At 38.4% G+C, this 22,594-nt stretch overlaps 1 protein-coding gene across 4 annotated transcripts in view; it reads right to left on the bottom strand.

The window, feature by feature from the left end:
- CCSER1 (coiled-coil serine rich protein 1) overlaps nucleotides 1-22,594 on the bottom strand; it is a 715,692-nt gene that overhangs the window by 631,606 nt on the left and 61,492 nt on the right. For all 4 annotated transcript variants that reach the window (XM_049815128.1, XM_049815129.1, XM_049815131.1 and 1 more), the window contains exons 2-3: nucleotides 7,356-8,714; nucleotides 4,583-4,770 (exon numbers count right to left, since the gene is read on the bottom strand). In XM_049815128.1, the coding sequence (XP_049671085.1) occupies nucleotides 4,583-4,770; nucleotides 7,356-8,670 (1,503 nt within the window). In that variant the 5' untranslated portion in view covers nucleotides 8,671-8,714. The remainder of the gene's footprint in view (nucleotides 1-4,582; nucleotides 4,771-7,355; nucleotides 8,715-22,594) is intronic.

The raw sequence follows: 22,594 nt of genomic DNA, 5'->3' as shown, positions 1-22,594 counted from the left end.
TTTTTTTTTTTTTTTTTTTTTTTTTGCATTTTCTCTTTAGTAGTGGTAAAGGTGATATTTAGGATAGTCATCTTTACACATTAGCCACTACAATGAGAAGCAATGGATAATTTTGTCACTCACACCTCAATTTCTACTGTTAATTCTAAGTAGTGTAGCACATCAACTCTTTTTTCCTGCTGTTCTGTCTCCTAAGCCTTTTAAAGAACAAACTTACAGCACTTTGGGGGTCTGATCCTATTTTTTTCAACGTGGTTATTCTAATTGTCTCCTACATTTCAACTACACAGGTCTACATTCTTTTCATTGGTCTTGCAGGTCTGCATATTTCAGGTCATTCAGGTCTTTTACCATGCTGCTTTGCATTTTTGTTTCTTTATTTTTGCCTCTCTTATACATTGGAAAAGAACCACCACTTAGCTGGAGAACAGAGAGGTCAGCTATAGCCTCTATCAATCTTCTGAGACATAGTTAAATAGTCTATATGTTATGTCTAAATATTTAAAGTTGTAATTGATTACTTCATAGTTGGAACATTTGAATGACCAGAGTTTCTACAGCAATATGAATCTCTTTAAATTGCATCAGTATCAACCATATTCATTTGAAAGGGGTCTATTATACTGCACAGGCTAATCAACATTAAGCTGTTCCAAAAACGTGTCCTGAATTGCAGTTTTCACCTTCTGTGTAAACTATGTAACACTAAAGTCTAAAACCATTTTTAGTGAAATGATGGCATCTTGTGGCAGAAATCTGCCACTGCAAGAATGATGGCTTTGAAACGATTCTGATGAAAAACACACATAATTAGTAATCTAAGCAGTTAATCTCAAGTGTCTGTTTCAGTTCATTATTTACATTACTACAGAAATTGGCACATTTGCAGAGTTATTTTGAATTTTTTCTTTCCTTATATCTTATTTATGAGTAGCATTGCTCTTGTCCAAATTATAAATTACTTTCAGCATCTCACAAATGAGTTAATGCCACTCCTGGGGGAGCTGGTGACCACCTTTGTAGGTTTGATACATATTCTCGGTATTTAGGAGATCCACCTATCCAAGCTTTTCTCTATCACCTTCAAAAAGAGCACTGCCAGTCACGCAAGAATATTCTGCTGAGCAAGTTGTTTAGGAGGAAGAGCAGTTTCTCGGATGCTAATCTTTTTTTCTTCCTCTCATCTCCTGTGAAAATCTAGCATCCCCTGAGTTCTTCTGGCTCCTCACTCCTGCCAGCCCCTTAGCAGAAGCAGCCCATACTGCCTGCAAACAAGAAAAAGAAAGCAAACAGGGTCTTGGAGGACTTTCTTCAGTTTGCGAGGAAAGGGTATCTTCCACACTACAAAGCTTCTTCAGCCTAACACGACATCTGGATGATGCTAGAAAACCAGCATCCGCAGCTATTACCACTGGCTTGGTGCCGCAGAGCAGAACTGAACCACAATGGCTGGGAGGCCTCAGCAATCCCCCATGAACGTGCCATCTCTTAAACGCCTGTGGCTCCTTCTCTTCCAAAATTGAACAAAATGAATACAGACAGCCACAGAAGAATAATGCCTAATGTTTTTCTAGGCACACAAGAAAGTTAGGTTAAGGTTTCTAATGATACTTCGTTTAGTAACTCCAATTCTTTACCTAGTATTTATTCTTCATTAGGATCATTCACTGGTAACAATCTGCTACCGTGGTGTTAAATATTAATTGCTTGAGACAAGTATTTGGAAGGGGCCTTTTTACTGTTCAGATATGTATTATTACAAACATTCAATTTCTTCAATTTTTAATTCCTTTTCTTTCCAGGGAACACCACTTATTCTTTTGTCTTGTTTGGGGGTGGAGGGGAGTGCTGTTGGTTTTGGTTTTGTTCATTTTACCTCTTCTTAAACCTCATTTTTTACTAAAAAAGCTTTCACTTAGCATTTTTCTTCACATATGAAGATGACATCCTTATGTATTGGGGGAAAGCAGGAATAATTTCACCTTCACTCAAGAGTATGCCCAGTAATCTTGACATAAACGTTCTTGGTCTGTGACTATAATACAAATAAGCATGAGCAAACACTTGTGAATTTGGGGACAATCTTGCTAATGGAAGTGGAAGAAAAAAAAAACCAACAAAAAAACACAACTGTGGATTTCATACACAAAACATGAAGAAGAGACTCAAATCGCTACCTACCCCACATGCACACTTTGCTTACTTCCTATTACCATGTTGCCACCTGCCCAGTCTCATGATTAATACCAGGCTAAATAGAATGAAGTGCTGTGGCATCAGTCTAGCCTAGTATTTAATGAACGGAGAGATCTGCCAAATAGCTTGGGTCTAACAACCCAAATAAGGTTTACAGGCTTCAGCCAGGGTTAACCAGCTTTTTAGGGCAGGAACTACATCTGCATAATGCTCTATGCCTACATGAAACAGCATCTTTAAATGGCATCATGTTCTTTCTGGCTTTGAAAAATAAGATGTTATTTACTGACATTTGGATATGAACTTCCTGTAAAAACAGAGAAACACACTATAACTATACACTTTAGTAGCACAAAGGTTTCTTCTACTATTTAGCAATTCTACCTCATAATTTCTGTGCTGTATCTCTGGGTGTAATTATCCAGTGGCAGTCAAGGTGGTTTTGTGTTTTTTAATGAAATTTGATTTACTGGACTGCTTCATCTTACAAGTTAACAACAATCTAGAAACAAGAAAGGCAGATGTATAAAATCTTCTCCCTACTAAATTTATTTGCCTCCTGCTCTTTCAGGTAGATAAAATTAATCAGTGAATACTGATAAATCTGCACAATGTGATACTGCTAAGAAGAGAATAATCCTGTTATTGAAGCGTAGGTAATCCAATCTGCACAGGTTACACAAAGTGAGTGTACAGGCAAGCATTCTGAAAAGACATCAAGTAACTCCATTTTAGTTGAGTCTGTTTAGTAACCATTGCTTCACTACACTGGTACACTGGAAAATCTGTTGGGCGTCAGCCGTACATAGTAAAAATATGCGTGGTACTGATGTAATTTTCTCCTACCATCCACAGCACTTGCCAGCCCAGCCACAAAGGAACATTTGGATGATACATTCAGGCACATGGGTGAGATTTCCCAAGACAAAAGAGAGATTTCACATCCTCTTGAGAAACCCCCAAACCCCAATTTCCCACCACAGTTTCCTTAAGGGTATTTCACACTAAATCAGATCCTTCTCTGGGGACCTATTTTTAAACGACAAACCAGGAACTAGTATGGGCGAATCTTGCAGAGAAAGACAATTTTAGCTTTCCTTGCCTTCTCGGGTGAGAGTGGCAAAGCAGCACACAGTTATAAAAGTTGTCTAAGTAATGGTATGAGTAGTTGAATTTTGGTATTAGCCTGTAAAACTACGCCAGAAGAGCACATAACTGGAAATCTAAGATCAGTTTGCACCAATAGTTTCACATCTCCAAAAAACTGCAAAAATTCTCTTTTACAAAAGGCAGTTGTGTTCACATCTGTGTCTCTCGGGGATGTGTTTGGTCCTGCATCATTGTAACATAATGACTATTACATAAACGTGAAAAGGAAAAGCCCCTTTATTTACACATCTGTTTAGCAATTCTACGCAGTGGTAAGAAATTTGGAGATTTTTGCTTTCTAGGGAAAGATGTTTTCAGATATAAGTACAAAATGAATCCTCCTCTTTTTCAGCTAGCATGTTGAATAAAATATTTCAAAATAATAATGGCCATAAAACTTGTTTTAGTGACTCCCATAAGCTAAAGAGTGGATGCCATTGCTGTAGATGTTCAATTTTAGCATCTTCTTTATTTGTCTCACTGGAAAGCACATGCGTAAGTGCCAATTACACTCATCTTAAAATGTTTATTCTCACTGGTTATAGGAAAGTACAAACTTGTCAGTCATTCAGTTCCTTCTACTATTGTTTCACTTGAAGAGGTTTCAAAAGTACTCTCCTGCAGTTATCTGATCTGTCTTAGCTGTTCCAGTCCTCGGAACCCTCAAGGGTTCTCAGAAGAGATCCCTTCCTCTCCTCCCTACCTTGTACTCAGAGTGAAAGCATTCAAACCTGTCACCAGTTTCAAAAGGGACTGCTCAGTCCCTTTCAAATGAGCCTCCTTACAGACAAGTTCCTCTCTATCCAACTTCTGATCTGAGTCTCATCTCACTCGTACCAGACATGAGTCCATGAAATAACTAACACAGTAACAATAAAATGTTGCCGCAGAATAGCCCACTGTATTTAACCTCAGAAATAGTCATATGGCATTTTGCTGCAGCTCCCTCTCCCAGTATTTTTCTCCCAGGCAAATCAGCAAAGCATGACAACAAGAATCTCTTCACAGAAAGTGTGCAAACCTTTTCACAATGTCACACCCTGAAAAAAATACTTTTAATATCTGTAGCGGAGCCTGGATCACATTTTGGAAGCCTGAGACAGCTTCCTGCACCCTGCCCCTCCCCATGCCCCCGCCCCTTTTATTACCACCCATTACTTGTAAAGTTGCTGCTTCTCTTTATAGTTATATCAACCACTAAAACCCAAAAACTTACGCATATGGGAATAAAACTAACCATGCTGTTCATTTTTGAAGAGGATGAGCTTGCTCTCTGCTTCCGTAGGCTGTTAAGCTCTTCTGTATTTCCAGCCTTTGGTTTTATGATCAGCCGACTGCCTCCAGCAGTACCTTCTGAAGAGGATCTCAGTCGTTTCTCAACAAATCTGCCTTCTCGGTATGGACTGAAGCTATTGGCAAGATCAACTACAAATAGAGAAGCAATCAGCAATCATTAAAGAGAATTACTCTCTACAAATATTTTCTTAATGAGAACACCGCTTTGCTTGAAATGCTTACATTGAAAGGCAATCGCATAAGAGATGTTTTGTACAAAGCAGATCCTGCTTACTTAGATAAAAGCATCACCTGGGCCACCAGTTTGCTGTTCAGCCTCCAATGACTAGCACACTCTGCACACTACAACTCAGTCCACGGCTCCTAACAGGATCCAGAAGGACCTTTGCTTCATCCTTTCCTTTCTCCCCTTGTTCTAGGACACTTCCAAACCACTGTCCAGTAAAACCCACCAGAGACACTATCACTGGTCCACTGGTGCCAAAACACAACCTGTCTTACCCTGAGTCCTGAGGCAAGTCCAGGTTTTGTAGGGCCAGGTCACAGCTTTATTATCACTGCATAAGACAGGGATGCACATTGCTTTCAGTTTCTGTTTGGCCTTCCTAGCTCAGCTCTGCATCCGCACCCTCCAAACCCAGGCTTCAGCCAGCAGGCTGAATCCCAGTCCCCAACTCCAGTTAAACAATAACACATCACAAAAGAGGAGAAAAAAATACATTTGGAGGTGTTAGGGCAAATTTAGAGATGGGGAAAGAGAATATCTTAATAGCATAATAAATGTAACACAGAAAATCTTATCTTCTTTTGCCTTGTGTGAGAAAACAGACATTTTCTCTAAGGCTTTTCAAAAAATCCACATCACATAAAAATATATAAAGGTATACTAAGAAATATATGGCACATCAAACCTTCTCATACATTAATGTCATGTTCACGATGCTCTCTATAATGATATCAGCTATGAGACCAGCTACAGGAGAAAAATATCTATTGCCAAAGAAAATGCACTGAAATATTTTGCATTTGCATCTGGTTTTAAATACTGTTTTAGCAAAACCAAATGTTCAAACCAGTCAGTCTGTAACAGATATAACTACTAATAACCATATCTTACTGAATGCCACGTAAGCTTTTTCTATACTTGTTTCATTTCATATGGCAGGATTTTTATATGTTTTTTCAATGGCCCCTTTGTAGGCTTGGCCAGTTTCTAATTTTAAATACATTCTTCACCACACAAGTAAAAAAAAAAACCTGCATTTTGAGCAGCACTATAAAACCCTAACAATTAATCATCGACTTTTAAATAGTGCAGTATTAGCTTTAGTGTTTCTGTGAACATGAATCCCATTTACAAAAATCCCCCATCACAGTTTCAACTCCACTTAAGCTGCCTTCCAGAATTACAGATTAAATATACAACTGCCAATGCATGAGTTTCAAATGCACTGTGTATTTCTAAACATCACTCCAAGCTGCTTGCTTGCTGTTCTGCAATACACTCTACTAAGTCAGATTCAAAAGGACGAGCTCTTTCACAGATGAGCCAATGTTGCAAGGAAAAACAACCCAGTGCTCAGGACCAAAATGGAAATATTTTTTCTCCCAATTGACTAAGGTCCAGAGGGAAAGAGGTCCATTCTGGTGAAAGCCAATTTAGTGGATTAATTTGACTTTATATTGCCATTTATGTACAAGATATCCAACCAAGCCTTGCAGTGAGAAATAATTAAAAAAGCAAGATTGCTTTTGATTGCTTATAATCTACATGCCTAGATAAATGTCCAAGCAAAAAGATGGGTATGAATTCCTATGCGTTTATACTCATTCATTTTCTAATACAAACACTATAAATGCAGTCTTGTTAACTCTCAGAAATTTTGGGCCACAAGATACAGCCTCAGGATTATGCAAGAAAGCACCAGTCTTTAGGTTGGTTTGAGAAAATAAACTGTCAGAGATAAATGTCTTCTGACAGGTGTCCTTCACTCAAGGGCCTGGTGCCTTTATTCATCTGCATCTCTATAGACTGGGATTTCTAGGCACAGCCTTTCCACTTAATCTTGTTAATATTTCCAAATTCCTTTTCATAAGCTAAAGATCCAGTGTGAAATTTAGATGGTAATTAACTCTGTTTCATAGATTACATAATAAGAACTTGCACAATATTATTTCAGATGGAAGCAGAAACAGGATCTCTCATACTCTGCCACAGAGACAGCCACTCCAAGCTTCTCTAGAACGTAAGTTGAATAGAGCAAGCAAGAGTCAGGAAATTGCAAAACCCAGATCAATATAAGATAAACTGTGTTATTTTTCATAACCAGACTAAAAGAAGGTTTGTTTCTCTGGCAATGTTTCTATCTCAAACAATGCAACTCTCTGGCTCAAGTCCAAAATAGGCATGCCTCAAAAATCCCAGCTTCAGCCTTCAACAAGAGACGAGAATCAATACTCTGTTAATTCATTTTCTACCACAGGAAAGCACAGCTGTGAACACCACTGATGGGCATTAGCAAACTGTTAAATGCAAACTCAAAAAATCATAGACTTTTTAATTTCTACAATTTTGGAAGGAGGACACATTTCACAACTTCCTAGCTAGCATTTGCAACTCTACAAAAACACTTTATGACCAAACAATTCTTACAGACCAACTGAGCCCAATAAAACCCGACCAAACCCAACAATGAAAAGACAACGAGACATACCTTTAGAATGGTTTGTTTCATAACCCTGTTGTGTTTTAAAGGACTGAGGTTCAGAACATGGAACAATCTTAGACTCCATTAGAGGAATTGTCTCTCTTGTGTGCTTGGACGGCGTGCTTCCATCTCTGTCCCCACTCAATCCCTGTGCCTTTGGAGAGAGTACCACTGGTTCTTCTCTGTGCTGTAACGCAAAGGTTTCTAAATGTGCCTTTGCCGAGTTAATTTCTCCTATGTGCCTGGCATCGTTAACATGTAGTTCATTGGCTTGCAACAATACTTTTGTTTGATTAGCAGCTGCGGTTTTGAATAAGGTATTAGATTCAACACTACACGAGCTTGCATGACTCACAGGAGATACACCAGCAGAATGGCCATTACTTTCCACAATATACGTTCCCCCTGCAGGAGCAGCAGCAGGATTAAAGAAGATCTGAGAGGTAGAGACATTGTGGCCAAAATCCTCTGCAAGCACCACCCCAGTCCCACTGCTGGGCAGAGCATCAACCTCCGAAACAGAATCCTCCGTCAGGGCGACAAAGTCAGAGGGGGTCTGGGCAGCCGTGAGGTCAGCTGAGAGCGGCGGGGACTGCAAGGAGCTTCCCATGCACTCTGTCGTCTCGGCTGAACATGGAGGAGAGGACTTGGCGATCACAGGTTCGCTTTCCACATACGATTTAACCTCCAGCAAGCACCTGGACTGCTGCGCAGAGGAAACTGACTGACTCTCCAGAACTGGTTTGGAAAATTTGTAGTGCGATGAAAAAGATTTAGGGAGAAGTTTTCGCGTGGACTGTTTGACAGAGTATCGGCTCTGCTCCTCTGCAAAGCCTGAATCATCACCCTCATTCTTCCCAGAGCTTATGCAATTTATAAAGACATTCTTATTAGCTGAGGGCTCCTTTCCTTTTTCAAAATCGTCTGTCAAAGACCTTGTTATCTTCTTGCTACGCGAGCTGCCAAAGCCAACTGAATGCCTTCCTCTGCTTTTAATGTGTTCCTCTAAGCTCAGTTTTTGAAAAGTGCTGAGACATGACTGGGCACCATTTGAGATGTTAACATTTTGACTAGATGAGTCAGGCTTCTGCTCACTCCCTTTCTTGTTATGGAAGCTAATGGAAGGAGTGCGGAAAATACTCCGGCGCTTGCCTGTGCTCCCTGAGCTGGAGTTAGTGCTGGATGGGGAGGAGGTATGGATACCAATGGCATTAGCAGAAGAAGGTGAGGAAGGAAGGGAGTCGTGTCTCCGGCTAATACTTCTCCTGAATATTGGCAACCGAGATACTAGAGTCGATCGTCTGGATCCTGAGTCCCCCATCAGGGCACAAAGTGTCCGTGGCTCTTTGCAACCAATATACTAATCTGGGATGAGAAAGAGACAAAAAAAAACACCAAAACCATAAATGATTCAGCCTCAAAGTCCACTTGAACAGGCTTTAAGTCAGCCTACATACATGCGATGCCAACATGAATTCTATGTACAGCTGCAAGTTTTTGCACGTGCATTACTGAAGATTTTTAGAATTTCAGAGTGATTTCAATAGGCAGCAATGAAAACCCAGCAGCTGAGCAAAATGTGGCTCAAAACATTCTGTAGACGAGATACAGTACTATATACAATATATTATACAATGCAGATCACACTGGGTAACTATAAAATCGACATGCCAAAAGATATAAAAATACAACAATCTTGTTTTTGTAAGTTCTTGGGACAAGTCTTATAAACTGTGAGCTCTCTTAAAAAAGACTTGATTTTTCATGTTCCTCAATACTCAGATTTTTGCAAGAAAGAAGAGGATTTACATTTTCTAATCTTCACTGAACTTTCAGTTGGATTTTTAATTCCTTTATGTGCTCCTGCTAAAGGCTGTATGTATCACATTACAGCAGAGAAAATGTTGGCATTGCAGTGAAGCTAAAATATGCACCACCAAAAATTCTTCCCAAGGAGCTATAAGTTCTAGGAATTTACTGTCAAAATATGGGATCACATTTCTAGATTTGAACTTTAATGTTTCCTTTGAACACTTCTCTGAAATCCTCTTGTAGCCTACTTGCTTATAATTAGCTATTTTTGCGTTTTTTTTTTAAATTAGTGAAAAGTGTTTCATACAGACACTTGGCATTTTTTATAAGTATTTAAGCAATAAAAACTTATTTTGATCAGCACAGAAGATGTACTGGAAGAAAATTAATCTTTATGAAATATACACGAGTTCTATCTCCTTTTTGTTCACGTTATAATAAACTACCGTTGTGAGAGGCAGGACCACAGAGGGAGCAATAAAACCATGTGACATATAATCACAAGAACAAGAAAGGCTGTAGGTATAATGCCCAAGTGCAACTTCATGAGCTGCAAGTGTTCAGCACACAGGAGTAAAAATCAGGTCATTTATCTAAGCAATGTTTATATGTCAAGTGCAAAAACAAATTCATTGATCTAAGGAGCAATTTAATATGCATTATGCATTAGATATGACTATCTAAGAACAATATATCTATTTATACAGTATATGTATACACATATATAAAAATAAAAATAGGAGCAGAATATTTAAGGAGTACTGAAACTACATATATGTTATATTACTGTGAAAGAAAGGGTAATGAGTAAGTTCAGAGACTATTTCTGACTGGACATTGGACTGTACTTTCTGCATTCTTAGCTTTTTTTTTTTTTTTAAAAAGCTAGTACAGCTCCAGTCTGAACATGCACTGCCAAGTAGCCACAATATTCACAAGCACTAGGAATCAATAAGCAATTTTGTAGTTTAACATGAGAGAAACAGCTTGGGAATGATCACGAATTCCTAGAAGTCATCAGTGATCTCTGATGACAAGCTGAAACTAGACCTAGACAATACCCAGGTCCTATGATTGAAACCCAAATTTGAATACAGGCTGATTGGGACAGAACTGATACTACAGGCACACACGTAGGTTGTCAGAATAACTTTGCAACTACCAAATGAACTGATGCACAGCCAGTTGTTCCATTTCATTGACATGTAAGGTAGTTTGCATTCACACCACTGTAAGAGCAAAAGCAGAGGCGACAGCACAGAGAAGCTGAGGCCCTGCAAACTCACATAGGGGCTTACGTTATACCAGCTTGTTTGTCTGTCCACAATTCAGCCTACTGAGAATGGACTTTGGAAAGCCACATGCAACCATCTCCACCCTCCCCATACAAACCTCTCTTGGTTCTTTAACCATTTCCAGCCCTATTGTGTTGGGTTTTTTTTGTTTTTGTGAACATGTACTTGCAGGCATGCTGCTATGTATGGATATGCACACACACACATAAACACAAGATTATTTAGCAATTGTGACGGTTCTTCCTTGTATTTTAAGGAGACATCATAACTGCTGAAAAAAGACTTTAGAATGCAATTTTACAACTGCAGTAGAGGAGGAAAATATTTTTAAAATATGTTAAATTGCTATAGGCATCTTATGCTCAGACAATATGTTTGCTCCCATCATTCTCTCCCTTGCCCACACCTTAGCTGTCAGTTCACTGGAGAACAAACTATCCTGGTTTATAATTACGAAATTCTCCGAGTTGAGAGCAGAAGGAAGCAAAAAACTGAGCAAAAAGCAGGTATTGTAACTTTTGCTGGAAATACAAAGGCTGTATCTAAATAAGAATAGAGATTATTCCTAATAACTGACCCATGAACATACACAGCCTTAGCTTTCCAGGTGGTAACAGTTTTTAATAGAATACATTGCCTCTAACTGCAGATAACAAAATGGCATTTATTCAGTCATTTTTCCTTCCTTGCCTCTTGAAGGAAGAGCACAAAAACTGTGAACATTTCTTGTCTAAACAGCAGAAATCCTCACCCATAAAATACAAACTAATTACAATATACTGTTCTTTCTGGGTCTACAATAGCTATCAGAAGACATTTCTTAAAACACACACATCCATGTATATATGCATATATGAATGCTTATGTGCATATACAGTTTGAATATTTTGAATATTTTATTAAATTTTGAATATTATTTGAATATACCGTTTATTCTATAGATATATACACAAGCACTTTTACTCTGCAAAATGTGTGTAAGTTTAGCACTGAGTTAAAGTGACAATTCTACCTGCAACACAGGAAAAAATAATATGTATTTCAAGATATTAATACCCTCAGAAATTGAAGAAATAAAATCTTTCATTAATTTTTTTGCTTATTGCAGAGGACTTATAAACTATCATACATGTCCTATTATGAGCAAAATAAGTGTTTCCTTTCAGTCTTCACATTTAACATAATCACTTATGCTTACCATTTTATAACAGTAACCCTTACAGAGTGAAATTCACTCCAGCTATATATTCTCTACGAAAGTACTAATTTTCTGTATCTAGCATCCTTATCCCTATTGGCATCATTCTTAACAGCTGCAGCAGAGGGAAAAAAACAGCAAAGACACCTTTGCAATGGTATTATGCCATTCCAGACAACTCTCAAATTTAAACTGGACAACAATTCTGATCCTACACAGTCAATCTAAGACCTAATAAATGTTTGAAAATATTTAACTGCAGCCAGAGTAATGGTGGATTATTTCAGGATCTGCTCTTCCTCAAGAGCTTGGCTACAGCTCACAGTTTCTGAGCTCCTGTGCTGAAACCAATGCAAATGAGAAACAGGCAGTGTGAACAAAACGTTTTCCCTCTTATTAGCAATTTAAGAAGTCAATCACACTGGTCTGCACCAAGATGTTGCAAAATGCAAATTAATCTCAAAACTATCTTAAAGTTGTGTATTTAATTGCCAGAGAAAAAGAAGAGGCCAAGTTTTTTATACTTGGGGCTGGCTTATGCTTTCCACACAGGAGATCATTGGAGGAACCATCCAACCATACAATATTAGGCCTTTATCTTGCCTACAGCAGTTGTATGAGTATAAAATATGTAAATGTACAGGCTAAGAATTATACAACAAGCTCTGAATTTTATATATTACTGTATCTTCTCAGAAGAAACAAATTGTTCAACTTTCAGACAGTGAGTATAATGGCAGAAAAAACCACAAGTGTTAAAACAGACAAAATTGTCAAAACATTACACGAATGTCTCCAGAGAAATCTACTCCACCAGTCCAACAGCTGAAAAATAAAACCCAGTATTTTTTATTTCAGCTTCTGCCAAGCAGTTACTCACAGAAGTGTGCCGGAGTGCAGTGCACTCAATAAAGAGCAAATCTCACTGGTGGTTTTGAACTCCAGTAGATGGAGCCGTGGATCTTCATTTTCATTGACTGTAAGTATGAAAAAGCAAGTCAGTGCCTTTTACATTTCTCGTTGCCGTTGAGGCAAAATTTAGGACTTGAAATTATTTGTGAATTTTACCATTATCATAATTACATGTACATACCAAAAGCTAATATATGTTTTTTCAACAGAGAACTGTAACGCATAGGCCGGTACAAACACTCCCTGTATAAATAACCAACCTGCTACTACCTCTCAACATGTTTTAAACAAAGCTTTCCTAAAGATGTTCTCCTTAAAGATGCACCTCCTAGAAATATCAAACAATGTCTTCCATGCAAGGAACAAATCTGAATTAGCTATCTAAATTTAAACTGGGAGATGACATGACACAGGTGAAAGGCCCCAGCTTCAAATCAGAGCAGAACATCAATACCCATCTGCTCCCTACCTCTCTCCTCCACAGCAGTATGATTTTTAGGCTACACTCAAAGTTTAAGGAAGATGATACATTTTCTTTAATGCTTTGAATCAGGAACCATATAATAAAGCAAAACACAGAGGACTAACACATGAATCAAACTGCAAACCTACTCCAGCCCTCACATGAGCACTACCATATGGCAGGAAGCAACAACCACATGATAGACACAGTCTGTATAGACCAGCTGGCTCCAGACTTACACAGAAACTAAATTTACCCCAGGATACTACAAATACCTACAAAAACACATGAAAATAAATATTTTTAATTGTTGGTGAGTCAACAGAAGTCCTAATGCAGCTGGTGCACTTGTAAAGAACAGTCCTTTAGCCCAACAGGTAACTTAATAGCCTGGGGATCCCACCTGAATCATTAAACTTCCATCACTCCGGACTCCAGCACTATATTGTCCTCAGCATTTAAGCATTACCACCTTCAATATTGTTCCAGTTTTACTGCAATATTATTTGACTCTCTAGTACGTTTGTGACTTGTTTTTATCTGCATAGCTCCCAAAGGTCACTACGTGTGAGCAATCCTGTACACAGGGAGAATGTAAGAGCCTAAAAAGTCATTAAAATACTGCTTTACATTTAAAACAAAAGCAAACAAAGAAACACCTGCATAGAAATAATTAGGGCTTTAGCTGTTATCAAGGATAATGTAACTGGATTAATAGGGCCTTACTGAAAATACTATCAGAGCCTAATGCCTGTACAATAGAAGGCACTAGCTAACAAAGATGGGATCGTTGATACTGAAGCAATTTGTTTTTGCAAATGAAATGAGTGAAATTCCTTCTAATACATAACAGCTCCATTTGCTTCTGTGAATAACACTTTTCCCTTTTCTTTCCTTGTGCGTGTAACCCTTGCAGCGTGGTACAAAGCTCAAGAACGTATTTTGTGGAACAGTGGCCACAGCCATAATCTTCGTGTGAAATTTTATAAGCTACTACCATGTCCGCACTTGCTTGGAGTTTGATTTTTCTCAACAGTGTTTATAAACGAAAGAATACCCAACATAGGGAGTTAGAATTTTAAAACATTATGTGTGTCTACACATGCACACATGTACAACTCCACGCACTTTTTCCCTCTGTGCTAAAAACTGATTGGGTGAAATAGCTTTTACACATCTGGAAATAGCTTTTAGATATCTGGAAAAAAAGAATACAGAATCCAAGCACTGAGGTATCATAAGGCAAGACATGCAATTTCTTTCAGTTTCCTGTGTCCTGCAGCCCAGGCCTATCTTTATTTTCAAATGCTCCTGTGCTATCAGGAAGTAAGAGAGGAAGCACGCAAATAAATTTGCAATAAATAAATTTGAAGGCACACACACACATCAAAACCCCTTCTCCCATTTTGACTGGTCTCAGTCAAAACTGGTACCACTTGAAGACAGCTATTTCTTAAGTTTGTAACTGCTATTCCTAGCACTGGAATGAAGTTAGAAGTGTAACAAACATTCAAAGAAAACTGGAGATAAGTTATCTATATATCGTCTTTTGACCTTAAATTAGCCAGAAGGCAAACACTAGCATGAGACATGTCACATGCAACTCATTCTTTCATTCGTTATCACTGGGTATGTAAATCCATCCTGCTTGTACCAGGTGAACTGCGGGTTTACTGAAAGAGAACCAGGGAAACTGATCTCTAGAAATGTAGAGGCCACAGTTCCCTCCTACCTACGTTTATTTAAATCATCCCCTACTTCAAATGCTTCTGTATCACACCAAAGGTTATCTCAAAGCACTTCAGTATAATTTACAAAACATCGGGACAGAAGTGAACCAATCTTACTGGTAGTATTTACATACACCCAACAGCCAGTTACTCTTCAGTCAGAGCTGGGATAATCTACTAGAAAAAAGCTGACCGTGTGAAGAAGATAAACAACTAACTTTCACCTATTCAACAATCAGAAACAAACAGGTCAGAAACAGAGCAAGGACCATACCACTGTGAAGCAGCAGTCACATTCATGTGACTGGGTTTTGGTGTGTTGTGTTGGTTTCTTAACAGAGGTATCTCTCACCTCTATCACTTACCTGGATTCTGGAGAAGTGTACAATGCATTTCTTACAACATCTGGTATTTGCAATACTTATAGTTTAACTATAAAACAGTTACAAGTATAAACAATAATGTGGAAATAGAAGTATCAAAGAGCATATGCTCGCTTTGTGACTCAAATATCATGGCACCAACTCCCCTGATTACCTTTCCCAAATGTGTTTGTAAGCAATTAATTATTCGCTTTTAACAAGTGGACTTACACAGGTCCCTGAGTGTATGTGGAAGTTATACCATAAAAGGACAAAAAGACATCGACTAATGTTGAGACGTCTTTGGTGGACATAGAAATGGCAGTCTCGTGACTGGGCAGGATTCAATAGGATCAAATGGCATCCTTCTTCCCTCACGTCTTTCTCTCCTCTCACCCCTACTCATGATGCACATGGTAGTGTTTTTATGATGCTTAGAGATAGCAGAAAATCTTGTTCAATTAAGGCTTTAAGGAAAATAATTATGTTTGGACTTCACACTAAATACTAGGATTTAGTCATAAATATGGGATGTGTTCATTTATAGACAGCAATTTGACTTTCACCTGTATTTTATTTTAACCAAAAAGGAAAAGCAACCTAGAAAGAATCAAGGCTCTTCTTTGCTTCCTTCATGCGGGAAAAACAGGTGTGACGTGCTCATTGGAGCACTGACTCATTTGCGCACTGGAAAACAGCAGATCTAGCATTTGCCTCAGCCCGGGACATAAGAGAGGGAGAGACTCCTTTCCAGCCATTTGCTCTGGAATCTGAGTAGAACAGATCACCACTGCACAAGCCAGCTGGTATTCTCAGGAGAAAAATATCAGGAATAACACTGCCCTAGCTCTGTACCCATGGCGCACTGTTCATTGCATGAAATTTGTCAGCTGCATGAAGGAAAGCACCAATATTGGCTACAACTCCCACAGGCATTCTAAGCATCTCTATCAGCTCGCCCACAAAAAGACCCCAACAACTTTCTTAAAATATTCTGCTGGCTCACAGGACGTCCTAAGTGTCTCTAAAGCGTGATCTGCCTGATTTGCACAGTCAGTAGTGAATTCAAGTTCTGCCTTAACATGCTCCTTCTAAAATCTGTTTTTCGATGTGTTACAATCGTGTACGTCTTGCCGACTTCAAGCGACCACCTCATAACTATCTCGGCACTATGCGGTCCCAGCAGAACTGCAAGTCTTTGTTCTGTGCTCTCCCGTGTCTATTCCTCTTATCTTCCTGAACCATAACTGCAGTGTCATCAGCAATTTATTTTTTATGCTAAAGCTTCCTGCACGTTTTCCAGTCTGACTGCTTTTCAGTCTCAAGTGCTGCCTGCTTCTGCTGTGTATATGGCAACCACAGTGACAACAAGGGCTGGGGTCATTTATCACCTCTGTCACCGGCTGAACGTGTGACCTTAACTGCATTAAAACGGACCAAAGCCTCATCTGTTGTAAATTCATGGGGCTCCACTGAAGTGAATCATGCTGATTTAAACCATTTGGCCTTTCATCCCTATAAGCCTCAGTCACCCCATCTGTAATTCTTCTTTAACTCTTGCAAAAGCAACACATGGACATGTATGATGTAGACACTCCTAGTATACAGACTCCCAATTTAAGTGGATGGAAGCAGGATTTTGTTTGCATCTTTTTTTTTTTAAGCTGGCCAAGTACAGAATCCCTTAATGGATTATAATGGAAACTGATAAAATCCTAACAAATTAATCATGCAGTTCTGAAGATCCATACACCTGTACTCTATTCCTACTTCTCCCTAACTGTCTGTTGAGAGCCACTGTTGAAAATAGAGTACTGAGACAGAGGGACCCATGGTCCACCTTATATCCTCACAGTGAAAAGGAATGGGCAGTAAGAACTCTTCCAAGTGATCCAGAGAAATGAAAGGATTTAAAAAATAATAATAAATTAAATCAACATGGCTAATAGTACTCATGAAAGCAAACCATGAAAGCTTTGCCTAACATTAGGCAGACTAATTTACAGATTGGTCTTTGATTAATAATAAGGTAATTGTAGTACATGACTGTAGCAGCTGTTGACTATGTTACCATGAAATAATATATCATTAACAGCAACAGGAGCAAGAATGCTCTTTTCCAAATTCCCCTAAGCTCAACAGAAAAAAACCCAACAATTTCGAGCTCATGCCTTGAAAGAATTCTGGTTGTGCAAAACGAACTGAAAATCCTCAGACTGCCTGTTCTAGGCAAGGTACTCACAGCTTACTAAACTCTTATGAAAGGGAACCACATGATTCCTCTTCCCTGCAGGTTTTACCACACATTAAGACGTATGCCTCATGGGGCTGAATATTAAATACATACATAATTACCATCCCAAATATTGTGCAATTTTATTATTTTAATTGCAAACTAAAGGCTTTAGTTTCTTTATGTTAACGTACTCCACTGGACACCACTTAGAAGAACAACACATTTTTAGGAATCAATCATACTACACTTAGAAATAAATGATAATACTCTATCACGTTCCACTTAAGACTTCGGTGAATCTTAGCAAAGACTCAGGCAATTCCCCTTTTGCTATATTGAAAATATAATTGTTGCTAGATTAGATTTATCAGACTCATTTCAATCCATCTCCTTACTAATAAAAACAATGCAAGAGAAGAAAACTCAAGACAACTGAACATATTCATACACTCAAAATCTGATTGCAAGTTGTTAATCAAACATTAAAACACAGTGGCTCACATGTCTGCAGCAATGAGTATAGCACACTTTAGCAAAATCAAGTGCCACAGAAGTAATGCCCAGAACCACATACACCTATTTTACACACATAGTAAAGACCTGCATTTTGGTTTGAAAACTGAAGGTTAAGAAGGTCTCAGCATAAATCTGAAGCCCAAAAAGCAAGCACAGGAAGGGGAAAAAGAAAACAGCTTGCAAACTCAGAGCTGCCGAACCAGAAAAAAACCAGCATGGAAGTTCATAGGAGTCCTAGAAAAAAAAACACCTAATTTAATTTTCTTTCCTCTGCACTTAGGAACCCAACTCCCTGGAAATTCACAGCTTGTAGTCACAAAACAACACACTCTCCGTTAATGTTAGGATTCAAAACAAAGTTCAACACAGAAAAGTTTACAAGAAGATGGTATATCACAGTTTCCATTTACCCCAAATGCTAAATAAATAGCCAGATATTAAGTGGAAGAGCAAGCCTCTTGGAAGCCATCAGCTGTGTTTCCCCTACTTAGCAATGATCTGCTCTGTGACCAAGGGACCCATGAGAACCTATCCCTCTCATCTAACATATGGATCATACTCAGGCATTGTAGTTTTTCCCTGTAAAAGCAGCTTGAGACAACTAGATAGAAGGCTGCCGAAAAGTATTGCTGCATTATCAGAGAATTATGATGTATTATACCAGGAATATTTTAACCAAATAGATATTTTAACTTCATGTTTAGAAATCATATTTTAGAAACAGCCAAATAAAGACCTTTGGATGATACCTAACATTATTTAGGAGAATGTCATGGTTTAAGCCCAGACAGTAACTAAGCACCACACAGCCGCTCACTCACTTTGCCCCCCTACCCAGTGGGATGGGGGAGAGAATCGGGGGCGGGGAGGGGGAAACATGTGGGTTGAGATAAGAACAGTTTAGTAGAACAGAAAGGAAGAAACTAATAATAACAATAATTAAATGACAATAATAATAAAAGGATTGGAATATACAAAACAAGTGATGCACAATGCAATTGCTCACCACCCACCAACCGACAACCAGTTAATTCCCAAGCATACACCCCTTCCCCCGCTGCTGGCCAACTCCCCCCATATATATATATATAGTTCATATACTGGACATGACATCACATGGTATGGAATACCCCTTTGGCCAGTTTGGGTCAGCTGCCCTGGCTATGTCCTGTGCCCCTCCAGCCTTCTTGCTGGCTGGGCATAAGAAGCTGCAAAATCCTTGACTTAGTCTAAACACCACTTAGCAACAACTGAAAACATCAGTGTGTTATCAACATTCTTCTCATAGTGAACCCAAAACATAGCACTATGCCAGCTACTAGAAAGAAAGTTAACTCTATCACAGTGGAAACCAGAATGGATACTTTTATTAATTAAAAAGTAAGCAAAATTTGTCAAATTAATTTTCTACAACTTTTTCACACAAATCTTTGCTAAAACTATTCACATCAACAGAACACCTTACGAACTCAAGACAATTTAATAGTCAGCACTGTGTGAGGAGAAAAATAAGCCACCTGTCCACAGTTACTGTCAAAATCAGGTTTCACGCTCAGGTCGGTGCTATTTGGGAATCAAATACTAAATCTGATCCCCAGAAAAATACTTCTCCCAGCCACCCCCATTAATAGAAAAGATGTTGTAGCAAGTAAAGGTGAAGGAGACAGAGAGCAGTGAAAAGCAACCCTTTGGGAAGAAAAACAGGCAAGGAGAAATACTGATTATATTAGGGGAGAGAGTTTCCAGAAAAGGAAAGCAGTGTAGTGGTTGGTATGAACAGATGATTAAGTTTGTTTCATTCAGCTTGCTTGAGAAACAAGAAAGTGTACACATAGGCCCAAAATGGGTGAAAACAGTTCTTTCAGTTGAGATATTCAATTAATAATATTTTACAACTGCCTTTTGTTCTAAAGTTTATTGCCTTACCATATTGCCTCTCACAACTGTGGCAACTACCTGTTACTTGAACCTCCCTCCACCACCACCATTTTCAACAAACAGCTTCTAACAATCATCCCCAAAACTAATCAGAGCAGGTGACAGTTAATCTTCTTAGATAATGCTTTTACTGTAACTTCCTGGATGTCTCTGGTGTGCTTTGTCATTGTTAACCAAAACAATGATTCAGCTTTCAAGGGTCTTTAATCAGACTCTATCATTATGTCCAAGCTGGTATCATTTGCTCTCCCTTATCATCAGATGTAACCCTCAAAGCTAGTCTGATTTTCTGAAAGATCAGAGACACTTGTGAAGGCATTTTTATAGACGTTAGTGTTTTAAGTCAGTCCTAGAAGTCCAATCAAAATATTCTTAGCAGGGTACAATCCATCTGTACTCTGCCTCCTGCTTGGGAAGACAGAAAGCAGAGATAACTAAACCACGCCTATAAGTTTCGCAGGAAGACAAATTGCTATTTCTTTACAACATGTTCCCTCACACTTAAGAAAGACAGATCTGTAGCCCACATTTGGGGGCGGGGGTTAACATATAAACAATTTTCCACATACAAAAAAGTTCAGCAAATAAAAAGAGAGAAAATTGGTGAGCAAGGATGCCAACAGCAACAGAGAAATGATAACAGAAATAATCTCTCATGTCAATTCAGAGTTGGCAGTTTGGAGACCTATCTCAAGGCAGAGGAGTATAGAGAATAGGTAAGGCAGCACCCTAGCAGGAGAGATGCCTGCTGAAACACAGAACTGCTCAGAAACTCAAGGGAAGAAATTCAACTCTCCTCTCAACCTAGAGAAGATAAATGTCTAGAACAGACAGTTAAAGAAAAAGCAACTGGAAAATGCAAAATAAAAAAAAGTTAATAGAAGAGACAAAGATGGAAAAAAAGAGAATTTTGGTGATAAAATCACGTCCAAATGAGGAAAAGTCCTCAAATCATTCTGAATGGTTTTTGGTTTTTTAATTCCATTGAAAGATATCACACAGAAGAGTTTACTGACACTTATTGCTTAATGATATTATCTCAGTCGGTCAAACTCAACTGGAACTTACAAGGACCTTCTGAACAAGCATGCTACAAGGCTCTTTTTTTCCTGTTCTAACTCATAGATGCTAACTAATTCAATTCTGCCAAGCACTTAAGGACATGCTTGACTTTAAGAATGAGAATAATCTCATCCCTATTCAGTAAAACACTTAAAAGCACATACTTAACTTTCAAAACATGAGTGGTCCCGTTGACTTCAATGGCACATAAGCACAATGCCGAGTGCTTCGGTGTATCAGCGCACAGGGATATAATTTAGTCCCCCTTCACTGGATGATTTAGACATCCTGTGTCTTGCCATTTCACAATAAAAGACAGAACAGTAAAACAAAATTTAAATGGTAAAATTAACTACATAATAACTGTAAATGAAGTTGCTCTACTCTGAATGCTTTTTAGGGTTATGGTAAAAGCTGAAATGAATTCTCACTATATTTTATACAGTAAGAACAAATGAATAAATTATTTTCTTAAATTTATGCACAAGCCTAATTGCTATGCAGGCATAATTAAGATCTAAGAAACGCAAAACCAAGATACCATATGGTTCTCAGTTCCAAAAATCAGAGACATAAAAGTAGATTTCACACACTTCTGTGTGAACACAAAACTCTGACTAAAAGAAAACTAAATACAGCAGATCTCCATGCTTCCCTGATTATTTTTTTTATATGCAGTTTTGAATGCATAAAGGAAGTGTCAAAAAAACAAGCCTCGGTATTTCCCAATTCCCCCAATCACTTCTAATAAGCAAGCAGTTTGCGCACTTATTATTTAAAGGTTAATAATTCTAGGATAAAAAAATGGATTCGGAAGCTCATATGACTCCATTTCTGCATATATACTTATGAGATACCAACATTTATATATCACTGACCTCTGACTCTATAGAGATCAGCGGTTTTGCGTATTTAGTTATTCTGTTCTAAGTGACATAACTAGTTTTGCACACTGTTCATTTTACACAAGCATATTTTGGCTACTTTAGTAGCACTTGTGAGTCTGACGAAAGTTTGTGTAGAGGAAGATATTAGTAAACAGGAGTGCAAATTCAGAAAATTCAGCTGTATGATCTCATTTACTATGTAAGCACTCACAACTGAGTAACTACAAGCCCACAGCTAAAAGCTTTGGAGAGATTTAAGTTTTAGCTCATGATAGTGTCTATTCATGACTTATTCCATCACACCCAAGCTCTACATGATATAGCAATAGTGCTTCCATACTTTCAAAGTGGCCTAAAAACATCAGAAAGCATGTTGTGAATACAAACGTACAGTCTCTCAGCTGCTGCAAAAGACCCATTTTTTCTCCATGGCCCTCAAGTGATCAGGTAACAAAACGCACACTCCCAGCAATAAATATGATTCCTATTGCAGCTTGTATTATAAAGAATCATAGAATCATAGAATCATTTAGGTTGGAAAAGACCTTCAAGATCATCGAGCCCAACCATCAACAATGCCCACTAAACCATATTCCGGAGTGCCTTGTCTACGTGCTTTTTGAAAACCTCCAGAGATGGTGACTCAACCACTTCCCTGGGCAGCCTATTCCACTGCCTGACAACCCTCTCAGTAAAGAAATTTTTCCTAATATGCAAAGACTGGTCCTTCACGTTATAAGGGCTTGCTTTTACATATTCAATAATTTTAGCTTATCCTGCTTAGATATATCTGCTTCAAAGAGGAAAACATTAGCCAGAAAGCTTTGTTACACC

This window comes from Accipiter gentilis, chromosome 12 (genome assembly GCF_929443795.1).
Source record: "Accipiter gentilis chromosome 12, bAccGen1.1, whole genome shotgun sequence".
In the NCBI taxonomy this organism is placed as follows: domain Eukaryota; kingdom Metazoa; phylum Chordata; class Aves; order Accipitriformes; family Accipitridae; genus Astur; species Astur gentilis.
This window is presented reverse-complemented; position numbering and strand designations above follow the sequence as displayed.